Source organism: Desmodus rotundus, chromosome 3, assembly GCF_022682495.2.
Source record: "Desmodus rotundus isolate HL8 chromosome 3, HLdesRot8A.1, whole genome shotgun sequence".
Lineage (NCBI taxonomy): Eukaryota > Metazoa > Chordata > Mammalia > Chiroptera > Phyllostomidae > Desmodus > Desmodus rotundus.
The window spans coordinates 45,810,255-45,827,839 of record NC_071389.1 but is presented as its reverse complement, the minus strand read 5'-3'; the positions used below and the strand labels follow the sequence as shown (position 1 = coordinate 45,827,839).

The following is a 17,585-nucleotide window of genomic DNA, read 5'->3' as shown; positions in this document are numbered from 1 at the left end:
CATGCCCACTCATGCACCCTGTCTTGAGCAGAGATTTTTGACAAAATATCAAATCACCCAAGTAATTCAGCCACTTTACAGCCCAGATTTGGTGCCCTGTGACTTCTGGCTTTTCCCAAAACTAAAAATCACCTTTGAAAAGGAAGAGATTTCAGACTATTGATAACATTCAGAGAAATACGACAGGGCAGCTGATGGTGACTGGGAGAACTGTGTGGGGTCCCAAGGAGCCTACTTTGAAGGGGACTGAGGCATCATTGTCCTATATACAATGTTTCTTGTATCTTCTTCAGTAAATGTCTTTTTCATATTACATGGATACCTTCTGGACAGACCTCATATACAATTACACACACACATACACACACATAGGAGATGTTGTTTAAATAGCAGGTAGGTACATGCTTTCTCCCGACACTCACTCTCTGCCCAGATGAAGTATGTCAATGCATCCTGCACATTTTCCTAATGATATTGCGTTATGTACAAACCCCTGGACCAGAGACGTTTCCTTAGGAACTGTTTTTTCTTATGGGCATTTTCTAGTTATATTGGTATTATCAAAATTGGGCAACACAAAGAAATATCTAACTCAGTTTCTTTCTAATGCAGCTGCATAAATCCACCTGTAAGACATCAGATCTTTCGTAAATGTTTGTGCGTAAGGACGTTTTTCTCTAGTATTTTACATCAGTGCTTTTTTTCTGTAGTGCACAAAAAGTCTTCAGAGCACATACAGGACTTTTTTAAAGTGTGAGATTTTCTCTCCTTTGCAATACATCGAACTTCATCGACTGTGCCCCCCACACCCACCTCCATCCCCCGAGAGTGTCAGCTACAGCAAAGCTATAATTAGGGACTGGATTCCTTCCAGTCAGCACACATTCCCGGACTGCTTCACTTCAATTACAGTGAAATACAAACAGTGTAATAATGTACGTAAGTCTTTGTTAAAGTATAAATGCCAAGTTTTATTTAAAAAGTAGCCATCCTCGTCATACATACACAATAATGCATTCTAAAGCAGTCTTGGGTTTACAAGGTAAGGGTTCAGAATGAGTCACCCCAAGGCGTGCCTTGCGGTACACAGATTATTTTGAACTAAAGTCCTTGCAGGACAGAGGAACGTCTGCCCCCTTCCCTCAACTACCTAAGTGAATTTGAACTAGAAGCCTTGCCCCCAGTAAGAGATTATCGGAAGTAACCTCCTTTGGCCTATCTGTTCGGCAGGGCAAACTACTGACTGAAAAAAGAAAAAAGCAGGTCTTGGGATCTTTCACATCATGAGTGGGGTCACACATATCACTGTTCTCCTCCAGAGGTGTGGCCACTTACAAGCACATTGTTAGGTCGGGAGCTATTTAGTACCAGAATTTTTGCAAATAAGGTACTCATGAGGCGGAATGGCAAGAAAATTCAATTGCACAATTTATATTCACCTACAAAATTACTATTTCCCAGTTGTAAACCAATTACTTTGCTTGGAAAATGCTAGCATCCTCATAAATATTTTGGTTACATTATGGTGCAAAATCTAAATTTTGCCAACTTTGAAAAAGCACATTTTTGTGACATCTAAGCATTTCCTTGAGAGCATAAGAATGTTATTCGTGTAATGAAACACTTCAGCTACACTCTGGAAGAGTCTTCATGAAGAAGGTACCTTGAGGAAATGGTAAGAAAAATCTGTGGGTTCATAAGCAGAGGAAAGGAAACAACTACGAAACGTAGGACCAGCTGAGAACTCACCCTGAGGAAGAGCTGAGATATGACAGAGTTGCCCCTGCCCCCAAACATTATTACCCTCCTACAAACTGTGGGAATGCTTTCTGCACTGTACTTGGAAACATCGCCATTTTCTGTGGAAGTCACCGGGTCCCCAGGCGTGCCCTTGTAAGAGTGCGGCAGCAGCGCGGTGTGCCAATCGCACCGTGCAGGTACTCGTGAGTTTCAGATGTGGGGAGATGATCCCAAGTCATTCGTTCTTTCTGGGAAGGAGTTTGATCAGATTATTTTCTTATCACCACATGAGATCAGTTACACTAAGAAAACTGATTGGTAGTAAGAAGGGGGTAATTTTGGAATATGAAAAACCTCAAGAAGTGGGGCAGGCTAGGAGGAGGGCCCTGATCCGGGAGAGGAGGCCTACAACCTCACAGGGGTTTACCTGGCCCCTAAGGGTGTTAGGGCTTGGAAAGGGCTGCAAAAACAGAAGACAGACCTTGTTCTTTGGAAAAGAGATAAAAATCTCTACTTTCCTGCCTCCAAACTATTCACACTCCCCTGTTTCCTGGACCCAAATCTCAGGCAGGTACCAAGGTCAGCCAGCTCCTTTCGTGTTTACTTCAACACTGAAGGCTTGGCCTGGGAACTCAATCACTAATGCAGGGCATTGTTTCTGTGGGATAAGTGTTCCAAAATATACCTGTACGCCAATCGTTTGGAATGTGATAGAGAATCCTTTTATAAATTACCTACTTTTAAGCAATTCTTTATGTATAATCTCAGTTTTAGAATGTAATCAATGTGCTTCAAATCTCCAAAATATATTCTATGATACATATTAAAAAAAACATTTATAAGGAAAAACAATGCCCAACATTTTCGTCACCAAGATGAAACTGTTGTATTGCACATTCACCTAGAGCAGACTTCCTATTGCCATTTATTACTGAAGTGATAGGTAGGCACTTCAGAATAAATGTCTCTGTTTTCAGACATGTAGCAAATCCAGTAATCTACCACGGCAACAAACCATTACATTATTAGGGAATAGCTACAAATATTCTATATGAAAGTGTTTTATATTATCAAGAGGCAATGCTTTAAGGCTACACATTAAAGCTACCTTGGTTATTTGAAATGTGTATAAGCAACGAAGACATTTTTGCAAAAGGTAGTATAAATTAAACACACTTCCATCTTAGGAAAAGAAAAGCTACTATAAGCCAACTAGACATTTAAAATGGAATCTTAAATCTTATTGCTATTATCCGATTGCAGGACAGATCAGCACTCAAAACTTCCCCTTTCAGAATACCGAGAAATTCTCACTTTTTTTGTTATCATTTAGTTTAGGCTATATCAGAATAAAGACTTTTAAAATTAAACCTTTCTTTTGTGTTCAAAGTAGAATTTATTACAATACAATAAATGCAAGTGTTATTAAAATGCTGGTTGAAATTATAAAGTGTATAATTTTTCTAATATAAATATTAGAAATAACTTCAACAATTCTGTATGTACATAGAACACTGAAAACATAAAATCACGCACAAGGTCAAAATATAACTTTGCATACTGTCCTTTTAGGTATCACTTTTATCTTCTGTGGTATGATTCCGGAATATGAAGGGGTATGCTAATTACTCAGATACAAACTTAAAGGGCTCGGTGTTTTAAATGTACATCAGTTATCACACATTAACAGTACTCTAAAGTCACTGCTTACACTAGTCTGACCAAGTGGTTCTAATTCCCATATTTCCCCTTCCCAATAGGTCTTGGACATAAAGTTGCGCAAGAAAACTGTGATTATAGGATCCAGAATGACATGTATTCCTAATGATTCATTAAAAGTGGCCAAAAGTGTTATATATATAAAAAGTCCCACAGGACATAAAAGACAAGTACATTAACATATAAGTAAAATTAAGCAGCTCACCCTCTGCTTGCCCACTTGGTTCCATGTCTCTCTAGAAAGGAGGAACCAGAGCCACAAAGAAGTAAAGGCGAATCAGAACTGCTGGGAGTGTGTGTTTGAGGGTGGGGGAGGAGCAGCACAGGAAGGAATGGGGCAGAAGTATCAGATTATAAAGGGAAATTAAACAGAATTACCCCTCTAGTCTATCTCATCCTGCTAAAGTAGGGACTGGTTCCAGCTTGGCCTCCCTGCCTGTGTCCCAGGGAGCCCTGGGGCTATTGTGTCCCTCAGCACTGGGAAAACAGTCACTGCCGTTCAGACAGGGCAAAGGCATGATTAGCTGTTCCCTACTGAGAACGATTCATAAATATGAGGAACGGCCTATGTACTATAGGTTTGGACATTTCACAAACACCAAAGAGAGTCTGAACTAGGCCTCAACACGAGGGCAGGCGAAACAATTACAAATGAGCAGCTAACACCCAGAGAGGTTAAGGGGTACAGCAAAGGGAAAGTAAAGGAAGCTGGTATGTGATGCTTAGTCCTCTATGACAGCACTTCTCATCCAATCCCCTTGGGTCTGGGGTGGGGCCTCAGGTTCTGCGTTTGTAATAAGCACCTAGGTGATGCCAGTGCTCTTGGTGTATGGACAACACTTTGTGAAACAAGGGTCCATCCACCACACAAAGAGGGGCCGCCGCTGTCTCTCTGGGCCACGAGTGTATCCTGGAAGTCCTGAGCAGAACTGAGACCTGCTCCTGTCCAAACACACCCCCAGGTAAAAGGGGTGGATGCACTGCATACATAGGCAACTGTCTACAAGACTGTGTTACTATATTTTCTGAGAGCACCATGACTGTGAACAGCCAAACAGCATGGTTCAACTTGAGTAAATGGACTGATCTATTTGCTGGTTAATAAACCATGCAGTCCTCCTTAAAGTGAACATGATATAAAGTATAAAAACCCCAGCATATTAAATTTCATAGTAAAAGGCCACATGTGCACATACATACACATAGTATGAGTTTCAAGGAATTAAATGCATATCATCAGAATGTAGTGCTACCACTGCTCCCAGCTAAAATCATCTCCTCTTCCAAACACAAGGAAAAAACCTTGAATCGTAAGGAAAATGACTGCATTGCCGGCCAGCACAAGGCCACAGGCTCCCCATTTGATCTGGAACACAAAAAAAGAGGGTTAAATCTTTACTTGCTTCATATTGTATTCTTTGAAAATCTATTATTTTCTGCATTAGAAACATCCAATGAAATATTACATAAAACTGCTAAAAGGCTTAATGTACAGGCGGGAGATAGTGAATTTACTCGGTAATTAGTGTAATTACTTCATGACGCTTGTTCATTAAGTGTACTATCATCCTTAACATTTTCCCCATTAGACATATTTCTCTACTTGTTTTCAACAGACAATGACGACCCTAAGTAAAACACATGAAGACTACAAAGGGTCCCATTGCAACACTGGATACTGAAACTTCTGTACACACTGCCTTTTTACATGAAAATAGAAATTGGAGAGTTAAGGATTGATTTGTTTCTTTTCTAGGCAAGAAATGACAAAAAAAAAAATCTGCATGCAAATGAAAACAGCCTTCTGGAGCGGCAGAGGATTTTGGAGGTACAGCTGGGGATGAGAGTACCCTCTAGTGGGCATTGTTTTGTTTCAATTTAACTAACAGAAAACATCAATGAAAGTTCCTTCACAAAACATGCAGTATTGAAAGGTAAAAAGAGACATTTTTAGAACAGAATTGAGGAAGTACTTAGTCTGAGGTATGAAGAGAATAAGCTCATGACAATCGGGCATTGAAACACCATCAGCGCTCCCTCATTATCTAGACAGAGTGCAAACTGGCACAGCATCCAAGACCCTTTCTGTGATGCGCTTCACCAACCTTTCTAACCTCAATCTCAATCACTCCTTTTTAGTTCCATCACACTGGAATACTGCTCTTTATTCCACATACTGACTGCATTTTCACACGGGCGCCATTCCATTTAATAGCCTTCCCTACTTCAATCAAAACCGTATTTATCAAAAACCACATCAAATGCCAGTTGGAATTTCGCTGTGTTCCCAAGGCACTGTGATCCTGTTTCAATGATCACATTTATCATATGCTTACCTACCAGGCTAGTTTCTGTCCTCTTTGGGAACAGAGGCAGCATCTGGCTCTTATTCCTGGTATCTTACAAATAGCAAATGTTACAAAAAATATTTACTAAATGAATAAACAAGACTTGTACATATCTTATATTCAATGCCCCAGAAAGTTTCATGAAATTGAAACAGTATGTAATTGGGGGAATAAAAACAAAGAGTATGAAAGACAGTGATTCAAAGAAAGGAATAAATTATACCCACAATGTGTTTTTTATTCACTGTATCTTCAAAGCGCTATATAGTTGCCCCCAACATATGCTATTGTGTTGAGTTGAGGACTGTCTCCATGATCCTCCAGGAGAAGAATCTGATACGATGTTGTGGTACTGTGATTTATAAATATTTGGTCTTCCTTTCCTCTCTGGCACAGAGACCTAAAACACTTGGAACTTCTAAGTGGTAACAGTGATAGACGTGACTTTTATTATGTCAATGAGGTGACTTTTGGAAAGCACCTACAGATGAGGGCTGGGGCCCAGAGAGGCTAACCATGTGATTTGAGGGGTTAGAACTTTTGGTCGCCAGCGCCCCCACCTCACCTCACCCACCTCTGGGGAAGGGAGAGGAGCTAGAGATTGAATCAGTCACCAATGGCCAATGATTTGACTGATCATGCCTATGTAATGAAGCCTCAAAAAAACACACCAAAATGAAGGGATTTGGAGAGCTTCTAGGTTGGCGATTTGGTGATACGAGCAGAGTGGTGCACCCAAGAGGACAAGGAAGCTCTTCGCCCTTTCCCCATACCTTGCCCTATGCATCTCTTACATCTGGCTGTTCCTTTTATAATAAGCTAGTAATCTAGTCAGTAAATGGGTTTCCTGAGTTCTGTGAATAAATCAATCAAATCCAACATTAAGGTCCTGGGACTTCTGATCTACATAGCCGATCAGTCAGAAGCACAAGTGACAACCTGGACTGTCGACTGGCAACTGAAACAGAAGACAGTCCTGTGGGACTAACCCTTCACTCGCAGGATCTGATGCTCTCTCTGGGTCGATGGCGTCAGGGTTGAGTTGAACGGGAGGACACCTGCTGGTACAGAAGAACTGCTTGCTGGCAGTGTGGGGGACCCTGTTCCACACACACTGAAACTGGGGGATCAGGAGCCATTTAGATGTTCACTTTGAAGCTGGAAGAGTATTGCTGTTGTAGACACTGTGGATTGCCCTAAGCCACGGGGCAAGGACTTAAGAACAATTTCAGAAAATAGCTGTAATAAAGTACAATATAAAAAAACAAAAAGTAAGTTGGTCATGCTAAAAGTTGTAAGAACTAAGAAAGCATTCTGAAAACATGACCAAGGTATTGACAGGTAGATCTAAAACGTGGACAAGATTAACTAAATACAGCTGGCTTTGAGTACTAAGTCTAAGCAATGAAAATGAAATTGAGGTTCCAGACACAGGCCTCTGAAGTAAACTCAGAGACAACTGGGTAAAACAATGGAGAACAAAACTCACCACAGCCACACGAGCAAGAATAACAGGAAATCCAAAGGCAGAAACAACAATTCCAGTAGTGAAAAAATAGGCCAGCTCCCGACAGGCACTGCTGGTTGCGTCAGAGTCATACGTGGCTCTCTTGGCAATGAAGTAGGGAATGGGAGAGACGGCGTGAAATACCAGGACGAACAAGGGCCAGTACACACTGTTGGTTGGACCCAGAAGAAATGCAAAAAGAAAAGTTACAGTTAAGACATTCTACTGTTTCAAGGTTAACATTATTTTAAATGTCTAGGCCAAAAAATTATTTATTCAATTGTCAGTGTTAGCACTTAAGATGATTTCTACCAGGAACAGATAAGAGATAATGATCATTAAAAATTACTAGTCATCAATATATAGATAACTGACATTGTGTTAAGAAACTGCATGACTGTACACATGAAACCTATATAATTTCGCTAACCAATGTCACCCCCATAAATTCAATTTTTTAAAAAGAAACTACACATATATATAATCTAGAATCTTCATTGCTTTCTGTAACTACTGAGCTGTAATTTAAGAACAAAAACTTAAAAAATCCCAAAAGCTTAACTTAAGACATCTTTGCTCTCCCTCCAGAACACAGTACAGTGGCTTGCCCGCGCTAGTTTAATGAAGATTGTTTTGAGTGCCTGCACATTGGAAACCTTTCAATGGCTTAGATTAAAACCCAGATTCCTTGCCCTGACCTACAAAATCTTACATGATCTAATCAACTTATTTTATTCATTTTGTGCCATATTCCCTGCATTCACAACCACACTAGCCTTCTCTATGTTCCTTAAACGACCCCATCCCTCCTCAGGGCCTTTGTATTAGCCATGGCCTGTGCTTGGAATGCTCCTCCCCTGATCTTCACATTGGCTGGCTTCTTCTTATCACGCAATCTAAATTGAGAGGTCTCCTTCTAAGAACGGCCAACCTCACCTCACCGGGCCACCCATTTTAAGTGCCTCAAGTCACCTCTGAGCACATCGCCCTCTTAACTTCCTACACAGCACTCACTCCTGTCTGGTATCTCCTTGCTCATGAGAACAGGAATCCGCCATGTCTTTATCAATTACCACTTATCTCCAGGGCCCAGAATGAGGTGCTTCATTAATATTTATTGAATGAACAAAATAACGAATAGATTTTAAGTTTGGAAGACATGCAAACAAATATGCTTATTAGTAAAGGCTTTAGATAGACTCTAATCTTTATTGTAAGAGGTCACAATAATTCTGTAATGCAAACATAAAAACTATTTCTTCTCCAATTTCAATGTTTTGAATGTATAAAAAATTGTCATCTGCTTTCCCATTACATTTCTCTATAAGTACTTCAGAAATCCATTTCTCATCAGTTAGACAGTTATTATATTTCATTCCACGAGAGGGAGATACAGGCGTAGCTTCTGCTCACATATACATACATATATATGCGTGCGTATACACACACACACACACACACATGCATACGTACACCGCGGTAACACAGGTCAGCACAACGCCTTGACGGACTCAGATCCACCCGGGTGCCAACACCGCCAAGCGGGAGTTGGTGTGAAGCCACTCTGTAATGACAGCTTCCCATTTCACCCACAGACCTAGGAGGGCAGGATGGTTAACCAAAAAGCAAGGAAGGAAAGTGCCCTTAAGAGACTCAGGACAGAAACACTGAGTTGGGACTTCTAATTTTAAACTATAGGAATCACAGTGTATTTCAACAATCACCAAACAATATTGTGGGAAGGGAAGGGGTTTTTACAAATGCTCTAGTTCAAGGCCCTTTTTGTACCGGTGAGCAAAGACATAGGAGAAGAGGTCTGGAGAATACAGTAAGTTTTCTAAGGAAAATCTGACTACGCTCCCCTTCACAGGCAGTTACTGTGGGCAAAAACACGGGGAGGGTATATACAAGTTCAGTGACAGAAAGTAACTAACAGGGTGATCTGGCCTTACGTTCCTAGTGAGCAGGTCACGGTGGGTAGTGACACCCAGACATGTGACTTCTTCGGTGAAAGATTTATCTTCCTCTTAGGCCAGCCCGGTCCATTCTGCGTGTGAGCACGCATGCAGGCGCAACAAGCGTAGCGCCCCTCTGAAACAAGAGTAACCACCCTCGAGAGAGAGGTAACCTTAACTAGCCTGCACCTTGCGTTCTTGAGTTCTCCCACCTTATGTAACCTCGCTTACGGTCCCCCCTTAATGTCAAAGGCATAAAGGAAAACTATAAAACTGTCACTTTCCTGAGCATTTGAGATCTTGTTTCCCAGCAACCGTTGTCAGTTTGGGCTCAAGAAAACTCATAAAAATTATCTACAGGTTTGGACGTTTCTTACATCAACAATGTAAATTATAAATGCTTCCAAAACAAAATGTGGACACAACCGTTCTTTTATGCACTAGTGAGTCTTTCTCACGGCCAGAGGTCTCTGCCTCTGTCTATTTATGTCTACATATGAATGCTGAAAACGTGAGATACTTTTCAACCTCCAAGATGGCATTACTGAAATGAATTCAAAGGCAAGCACTTGTAAGGATTGGGTATTTTTAAATTCGCAGAAATACAGAAACTAACTCAACTGCTTTTTAAGTTCACATGGTCTAAGATTAGTCCTTAGTAAATAAAAGCTAGTTTAAGTTTGTTGGTTTAAGTAGAAGAGATGTCTTTTGAGTTGATATTTTAAATTTAATATATGTATATTACATTTTACCTGGGGCTTTATAAAAATAAGTCCATGTTAATAATTGACTTTGATGTCTATGAAATATTTCTAGAGGTTAAAAAATGTCTTCATATACATAGCTGCTTAGTTTTGAAATTGAGGGTTAAAATCTCAATATATGTAGGAATAACTTTGCTGTGCTGTAGGAGGGACCCTGGAACAACACAAAAAGATCTGTTTTCTCTCCTTACAAAAGAGAAATTCAAAACTAATCAGGCATTTTTTAAAAATATTAAGTTGCATGGGAAGCACTGTCAAATAAGTGGTAAAAGACTTCCAGGGCATGTTATGTGGGGAAACAACGGCTGTAAGTTAAATGAGTAGTTGGGGTGTGGGAAACTCAAGATGGCTGCTTGGCTCTTCGAGGCTCCCTGGCAAACCCCGTTTCTTTATCCAGTATTTACACTCCTTCATGCATCACAGTGCATTCAAACTGGACTTAGATGAGATGAAGGAACTTAGGAGCTAACATTACTGAAAGGAGACATTTTACACCACCGCCAAGGTTTGGTGGAGTCACTTCAAAAAAACACTAAATAGGTAACTGCTTCCTCTCCTAGGGAGCAACCAGGAGACAAAGACTTTAAGAATTATCAACTGTCACCTTGCGATTTTCTTTACCGGAAAGGACATCGAATAAAGACACTCTCCAACCTCACTGGATCAAGCACCTAACCACGAATGGACACCTACCCCTATCTCTGACGCTCGCCTCCGCCAGGAAAGACATCAAAGTCTCTTCTGGGACGAGAAGCCGCTGCCATCAGCGGTAGACCACCGACCCGTGACACTGCCGGGGCCTGTATTCCTAGAGATGGATGCGGACCTCAGAGCCAATTTGTTTGTCTTTACTTGTACGCTAATGCTAGTTATAATACACTTGTTCTTTGGGTTTTGCTGATAGTTCAACTGTTTATAACTATGGAACTTAATACTCTTTTTACAGCTATATAAATGTAATACTAGATGCAAAACACAGAAAAGTGAAACAGATGGCAAAACTCAGATCATGAGAGTTCACAGGACAGAAATGATCCAGAGTGTTTTTCCACAACAAAGGCCTGTAACACCTGACCATCTTCCATTGACCTGCCCTTCCCTCCTGGGAAAATTCCGCCCCAACTCACACACATCTCAGGGTTATCGTTGCGTCATCCCCAACGATCCACCATTTCAACACCATTTCAACACCATTTCAACACGACGACCACCCTCCCCTGAGCTGCTCTGCCCTTTACCCTTTATTCCTCATAACACTTGTACCTCTGACAGCATGTACATTTTAAAACCTGTTTATTGTCTGTCTCCCCCACTGAAATACAGACTCCAAGAGGAGCCCGACTTTTGTTTTCTTATTTCTGAATCTCCAGTTCCCCTAACTGTAGCTGGCACATGGTAAGCACTCAACCCACAGATAAAAGAAATAAAGAAATTTGTTCAAGGTTCCCTCTGCCTGAAACGCCCTCCCCTGACAGCCTGATAAGCTCTGATTTATCTAGGAGGTCTCGGCTTAAAGACCACCTCCATGCAGCCCTTCCTGACTCCCCCGGGGAAACTCTGACGCGGTTTCTCGAAGCTCTCACTGTACTTTCCACGCATCCCCACTGGACTCCATCTTCCAAATGGACTGTTTGCCGGTCTCTCACTCATGATTAGAACTATGAGCTCCTTGAGGACAGGCCTACATCTCTTCATTTTTGTATCCCTAGCTGATCCGGAGCAGATGTTCAGTAAGTGCTTACTAAATGAATACATCAATTGTACAAAGAGCTTTTCTCTGCACTGGTACAGCTGACCCATGAGGGGACTGAGTTCATAATTTGGGCCTCACTAACTCAACGGTTAGAGCTTGGTGCTAAATTGACCAAACTCCCTAATATCCATGACACACACACACACACACATAACAGTGACAAAGACACAAAAAGAAGAATAGTTTGGGTTTTTTTAATAACTTACCCATAATCTTCTAAGGCACATCCCAGCATAAGAAAAGTCAGTCCAATAGCCCCACTGAAGGATAGTAACACAAGAGCTGTGAAAAATAAAACCAAGAGTTATAGGTTCCAGATCACTGGTTGCCAGGGGCCGGAGGAGGGGGGAGAAGGGGAGTGACTCACTAATGGGCATGGGGTTTCCCCTGGGGGCGGTGCGATGTTTTAGAATTAGAGAGTAGAGATGGTTACACAACCTTGTGAATGTACTACAACCCACAGAACGTAATACTTTAAAAAGGTTAATTTTGTGGTATGTGAATTATATCTCAATAAAAAATTTTAATTAAAAATAAAAGGTCCCAAATTAAGGAGGTGCAGCAATTCACTTATTAGCTGATGTTACATTTGACTAGCAAACCATTGCCTGTGTCTGCCACTTTTAAATTACAGCATTAGTCTCAAGAATTTCCAGTACCCGACTTTTATCTAAGGTACAAATTCCCTCTATTTCTGTCATAAGCAGCCAGCCAGGCAATCTGTACAACTCCAGCGAAGGGAACCTCATTACCTCCTAAGGCAGGTCACTTCATTCTGATAGTTTCTAAATGCTGCAAGTCCTCTTTCCTTAACTTACATGCAACACTGCTTCCCTGGAACACACACACTTTGATCATTTTTGCCTCTCCGAACCTTAGTACTTTTAAGTATTTGCAAATTGCCTTCGTGTCTTCATAGAAAACGATTCTCCACTACTGAATAAAATATGTATTCCTGACATCTGTATCTCTCCTTATGCTGCTGACTTGTTAAAATTCTTGAGCTCTGCGTCACTAACATGGGTTCAAATCTCCTCTGCCACCAACTGGTTGCGTGAATCTCTTTAAATCTGATTTCTCACCTGTAAAATAGTAGTAACGGTGTAACCTTATTAGGAAGCTTATGGTAATTACATGAGATAAATCTATATAAAGTACTGGGCAAAAGGAGGGACCCAATAAGTAAATACTGATTGATGTAGGTATCTGCTCATTTTAGTAATGTTCCTTGATAAAGATATAAATTAGAAGCATAAGACACTATATTATCCAAATTTGCTTCTGAAAACAAAAATACAGGGTCCAGCACAAATAACATCCCTTTTTAAATACAAAATCTTCTATTACAAAGTCATAAGCATATAATTCTGTAACATAACAATATCACACTTAAGCACACCATATGACATTTTAGGTGAAAAGTTCAAATTAAAACTAAATTACCACACCCATATTACCACCTTACCAACCACACTCAAGCAGCTGTTACTTCTGCCGCACCCTGTACAGAGCACCCAAAACTAGTCACTAATTAAACTAGTTAGCATTCAGATTGCTTCCTGTTGCATTACGAGATTTGGGGAAGGGGGACACTGTCTTATAGGAAGATGCCAAGGTGCTTTTAAAAAACATTTAGAAGTATGCAGATATTAGGGGACAAGGAAGAACTTCAATTCTAATTTATACATATTTAGTAGTGCCATTTAGTAGTGTCACTTTTTAAAGAAAGCTGTACAAAAGTAAGTCTTCACGTATTGTTTCATTAGAGAGGATCTCTTCCGAGTTGGCTTTGTCCTCTCCCGGGGCCTGACCAGATGTGCCGACTTCTCCGTCCCCAGCAGAGCCATCAAAGCTGGGAGCCGTGGTGTCTTCCTTCTAGTCTGTGACACCAGTCTCTCAAGGCTCACAACCGTGTATCTCCAGTAGACTCTTTTCAGTCCTCCTTTCTTTTTCAGGAATCACATTCTCTACATCTCTTAAAGATGGAGCTGACCAGATATCCAACTTCATCTCTTTCCACTCCACACTCTTGCTGAAACATTGCTTTCAACCCAAAGCTCCCTGGTACCACAAGGGCCTGGCCACATGAACAATGCACCTCTAACTCCAATCTTGACTTCTCTGCCTGAGTAGCCTACAAGGACCTCACATTCACACGTGAAAAACTGAAACACCCCAAGCCACCTCCTCAAAAAACACACATCTTCCCTTTGAAGGAAGGTTCTACCTTGAAATACCAACACCAGCAAATCAAGGAGACTCAATCTCCCAGGCCTCACTGTTATAGATTGAAAGCTTGTATTCCATCCCCACCCCCACCCCTCAACAATTCATGTTATACCCTAATACACTGTCGTGGTATTGGGAGGTGAGGCTTTGGGAGGTGATTAGGCCTTGAGGGCAGAGCCCTCATGAATGGGATTAGTGACCTTGTAAGAGACCTCAGAGAGATCCCTCACCCCTTCCACCATATGAGGATACAGCAAGAAGACGGCTGTCTATGAACCAGAAATCAGGCCCTCATCGGACATCAAATCTGCTGGCACCTTGATCTTGGACTTCCCAATTTCCAGAACTAATAAATTTCTTGTTTAAGCCATCCAGTAACAGCAGCACTGTTCTCTTGAACCCTCCCCTCCCTCTGCTGCCCCCTAGTGTAGGCCCTTATCATCTCATGCCTGGCTCCAGTCATCTCTTCCACTCCACCCTCCACATAGCAGTGATCTCACAAACAGATAAAGTTGGTGTCAGCCCTTCACGGAGGCTTTCAAGACTACAGGTTGTTCTGGCCCTTGGTCTAACCCCTGAGTACCTCCCTCACCACTCTCCCAATAATTCCAGTCTTAATAACGTAGTTTAAGCTCCTGGAGAGAACAACGTGTGCTCTTTCGTGCCCCCTGCCCTAGGTTACATGCTGTCGTCTCCACTTGAATAAACTCTGTCCTCACCCCATGCTTTGCTAGGTGAAGCCTTATCAATCCTTTTAGCTTCAATTCAGGGATTACCTGTGCAGAAGTGGTCCTCTTCGTCCCTGGAGCAAGGTTAAGTGACCCCATCTGTGTTAGTTACCTGAGCTGCTATCAACAATGTACAGACTGGGTGGCTTAGAACAGAAATTTATTTTCTCACAGTTCTGGAGGCCTCACGGTGTCAGCGAGGCCATGCTCTCTCTGAAGTCTCCAAGGAAAGAATCCTTCCCTGCCTTTTCCTCACTCCTGGTGGTTTCTTTGGTGCTCTTTGGCTTGCAGCTGCCTCTTCTACTTTCTACCTCCATCTTCACATGGAGCCTCTATATGGTGTCCTTAAATGTCTCTACGGCCAAATTTCTCTTTGCTTTTAAAGACACTACTCACTGGGGTAGGGTCCAATCTAATCCAATAGCATCTTAAACTTGACTATGTCTGCAAAGACCCTATTTCCAGATAAAGTCACACTGGCAGATCCAGGGGAGTCAGGAACATAATTCAACCCACAACATCATCTGTGCTCCCACCTCTGTCAGTTAAATAGTAACCATTTCCAACTCTGTTGTCCAATAATAGTTTATCTTTTAACCCCAAACCTCATGCATACAGTAATCCCTCAAAGGCTGAATTACCTGAAAATACTTCCTTCCCTCAATCCTTTTCCATTTCATAACCTAGCTTCCTTCACAATTTCTAACACATTCACACATTAACATTATTATTTGATAGTTTCGGGGCATAATTAAACACAGGGCAATTCTGAGATACTACTTGTCATCTGTTTTCTACACTGGCTTCAAATGTCTGTATTTCTCACGGAACACTGTCCAGATAAATCATGTTTACTAAACTGATGTTGAAATAAGCCATCCATAAATAACGATAAAATATGTCTGCTAACAGCTCACACACCTAGATATATTTCATAGTGAACATACACATGTGTGCAAATACACTTTATACAAGTGTATAGCCGGTGGGGAGATCTTTGGGCACACATTTCAAAGAGAATAGGAACTCCAACAAAAAAACAAGTTATGCTACTCTCTATTCAAAAGATTAGAAATCTAACGGTTTCCACCCAAAAATAACAGGAAGCCTTCCAGTAACCTCTCCCACGGGTGGCACCCCCCATTCCCCAGAAGGCATACAGATAAGGGAAGTGGTGTTCTTGGTACCCCCTTTTTATCAAGCGTACCATTCAAAAACACAAACTGCACAAACACCGCTTTCTTGTCGGTCCAAAGATGAAAGTAGCGATAAAATTCCACCTAATTTGCTTTCCACGACCATGAGAAATACGGCGCTTTCCTTAACACCCGCCTGCCGTCAACTCTGCCCCATAGGAAAAATTACCAGGAACAAGAGGATTACGTGCCCCAAACTGGAGACACTGGAGACGATAGCTCCTCTGGAGGAAATGGGAAAGTACGGGATGGCAGGAAAAGACAGAGGAGTTAGGGTGCACTTGTCAGGAAGTGGAAACCTCGTGAAAAACAAGGCAGACGGGGGTGGGGGTGAGAGTAGAGGGAAGCTCCAAGGACTGTGGAGCCGGCGAAGTGATGCCCCGGGCGCGGGCTCTGGGCTCCCAGGCAGGCACCGCTCCCCGGGAGGGTTCCTCCTGGAGGGTCTGGAGGGCCAGGGGAGAGCGTGAAGGCCTGTGGCCTGGCAAAAAAAAAAGAGGGGTGAAGTTCCCCAAACATCCTTCCACCCGCTCCCCAAGAAGCGAAGGGAGTGAGCGACTGCATTCCCACCCAGGGAGGGGGGAAGCATGGTGAGTCTGAGGGAGGCCTCTGCCTGCCCACGCGCTGAGAGCGCAGCTCCAAGGTCAGCCCGGCGCGGAAGCGGCGACCCCACCGCAGGACCACCGAGCGGGGGCCGCGGATGTACCTTTAATCCCCGCCATGTCTCCCGAGCAGAGCCCACAGCTGCTTCCGGCTTCCGGCCACAGGCCCCGCCCATGCCCGGCGAGGGGCTGGACCGCGTGCCCCGAGCCCGCCCCCGCCACTCAGAGCCCCGCCCAAACTCGTCCACAACCCCGCCCCCATTTCTCAGAGCCCAGCCCCTATCTGCAGAGCTCCGTTCCCGTCTCCCAATCCATATCCTGGACCATCCCTGCAAACCCACTTGCTCGCAGTAACCCTGGCCTTGCTCCGGGAGCCCATCTGCTAGGTCCTGAGCCCACCTCGGAGGGCCATGTTGTACCTGACTTTCCTCAAGGGAATGGAAAGTTTTGCTTGTTGGGGCAATCTGGAACAGTACTTCATTTGACCTTTACAGAAAAAGGCTCAAAAAGGTTTAGGAGCCTCAGATCTTTGGAGGAGGTTGGATTAGGGGCCACATAGCCTCTCATTCTAACCGAGAACCACTCCACGGTACGTGCTTCCCTCCCCTCTATTGCTTTTTCTTACTTTTCAATGAAACAGAAAGATAAAAGAGTTCGTGGGAACTCAGCTTTCCCTGGCGTACAAATCCTCACCAACACCTTTCCGATTCCTGCTCGGTTTACTTTTGAAAAACTGTACACTGAGCATATTATTGTCTCAACACGTCATTACCTGTGACTTTAGTTTATTCTTCTGGTTCCTCCCATGTCTCCTCATAGATGGAAGGTACACTTACTTAAAACACGGTGTTGCTACTTGGATAATGATATGTTATTCATAAGTTATCATTATCTCTTAATTTAGGTTAAGTTGCTGAAATAAGCCTAAAAATAGTGGTTTAATTTAAAATATGCCTACTTAGCAGGATATGATTTTATTTATTTTGTAAAGACTTTTTATCTAATTTTCTAATTATGCCATTCTAATTATTTAATTTTCTATTACTG

At 42.3% G+C, this 17,585-nt stretch overlaps 1 protein-coding gene across 2 annotated transcripts; it reads right to left on the bottom strand.

Annotated features, from left to right (window-relative positions):
* Positions 1-934: 934 nt before the first annotated feature.
* On the bottom strand, positions 935-16,709 carry LEPROT (leptin receptor overlapping transcript). 2 transcript variants are annotated; one of them, XM_053920134.2, is made up of 4 exons: positions 16,643-16,709; positions 11,993-12,068; positions 7,297-7,483; positions 935-4,825 (listed from the first exon to the last, which is right to left on the bottom strand). In XM_053920134.2, exons 1-4 carry the CDS (start codon positions 16,656-16,658, stop codon positions 4,709-4,711), a joined length of 396 nt encoding a protein of 131 aa, XP_053776109.1. In that variant the 5' UTR covers positions 16,659-16,709; the 3' UTR covers positions 935-4,708. The 2 variants fall into 2 exon arrangements, with proteins under 2 accessions (XP_053776109.1, XP_053776110.1); XM_053920135.1 differs by lacking the exon at positions 935-4,825 and adding an exon at positions 4,832-7,046.
* Between the last annotated feature and the right edge of the window lie 876 nt (positions 16,710-17,585).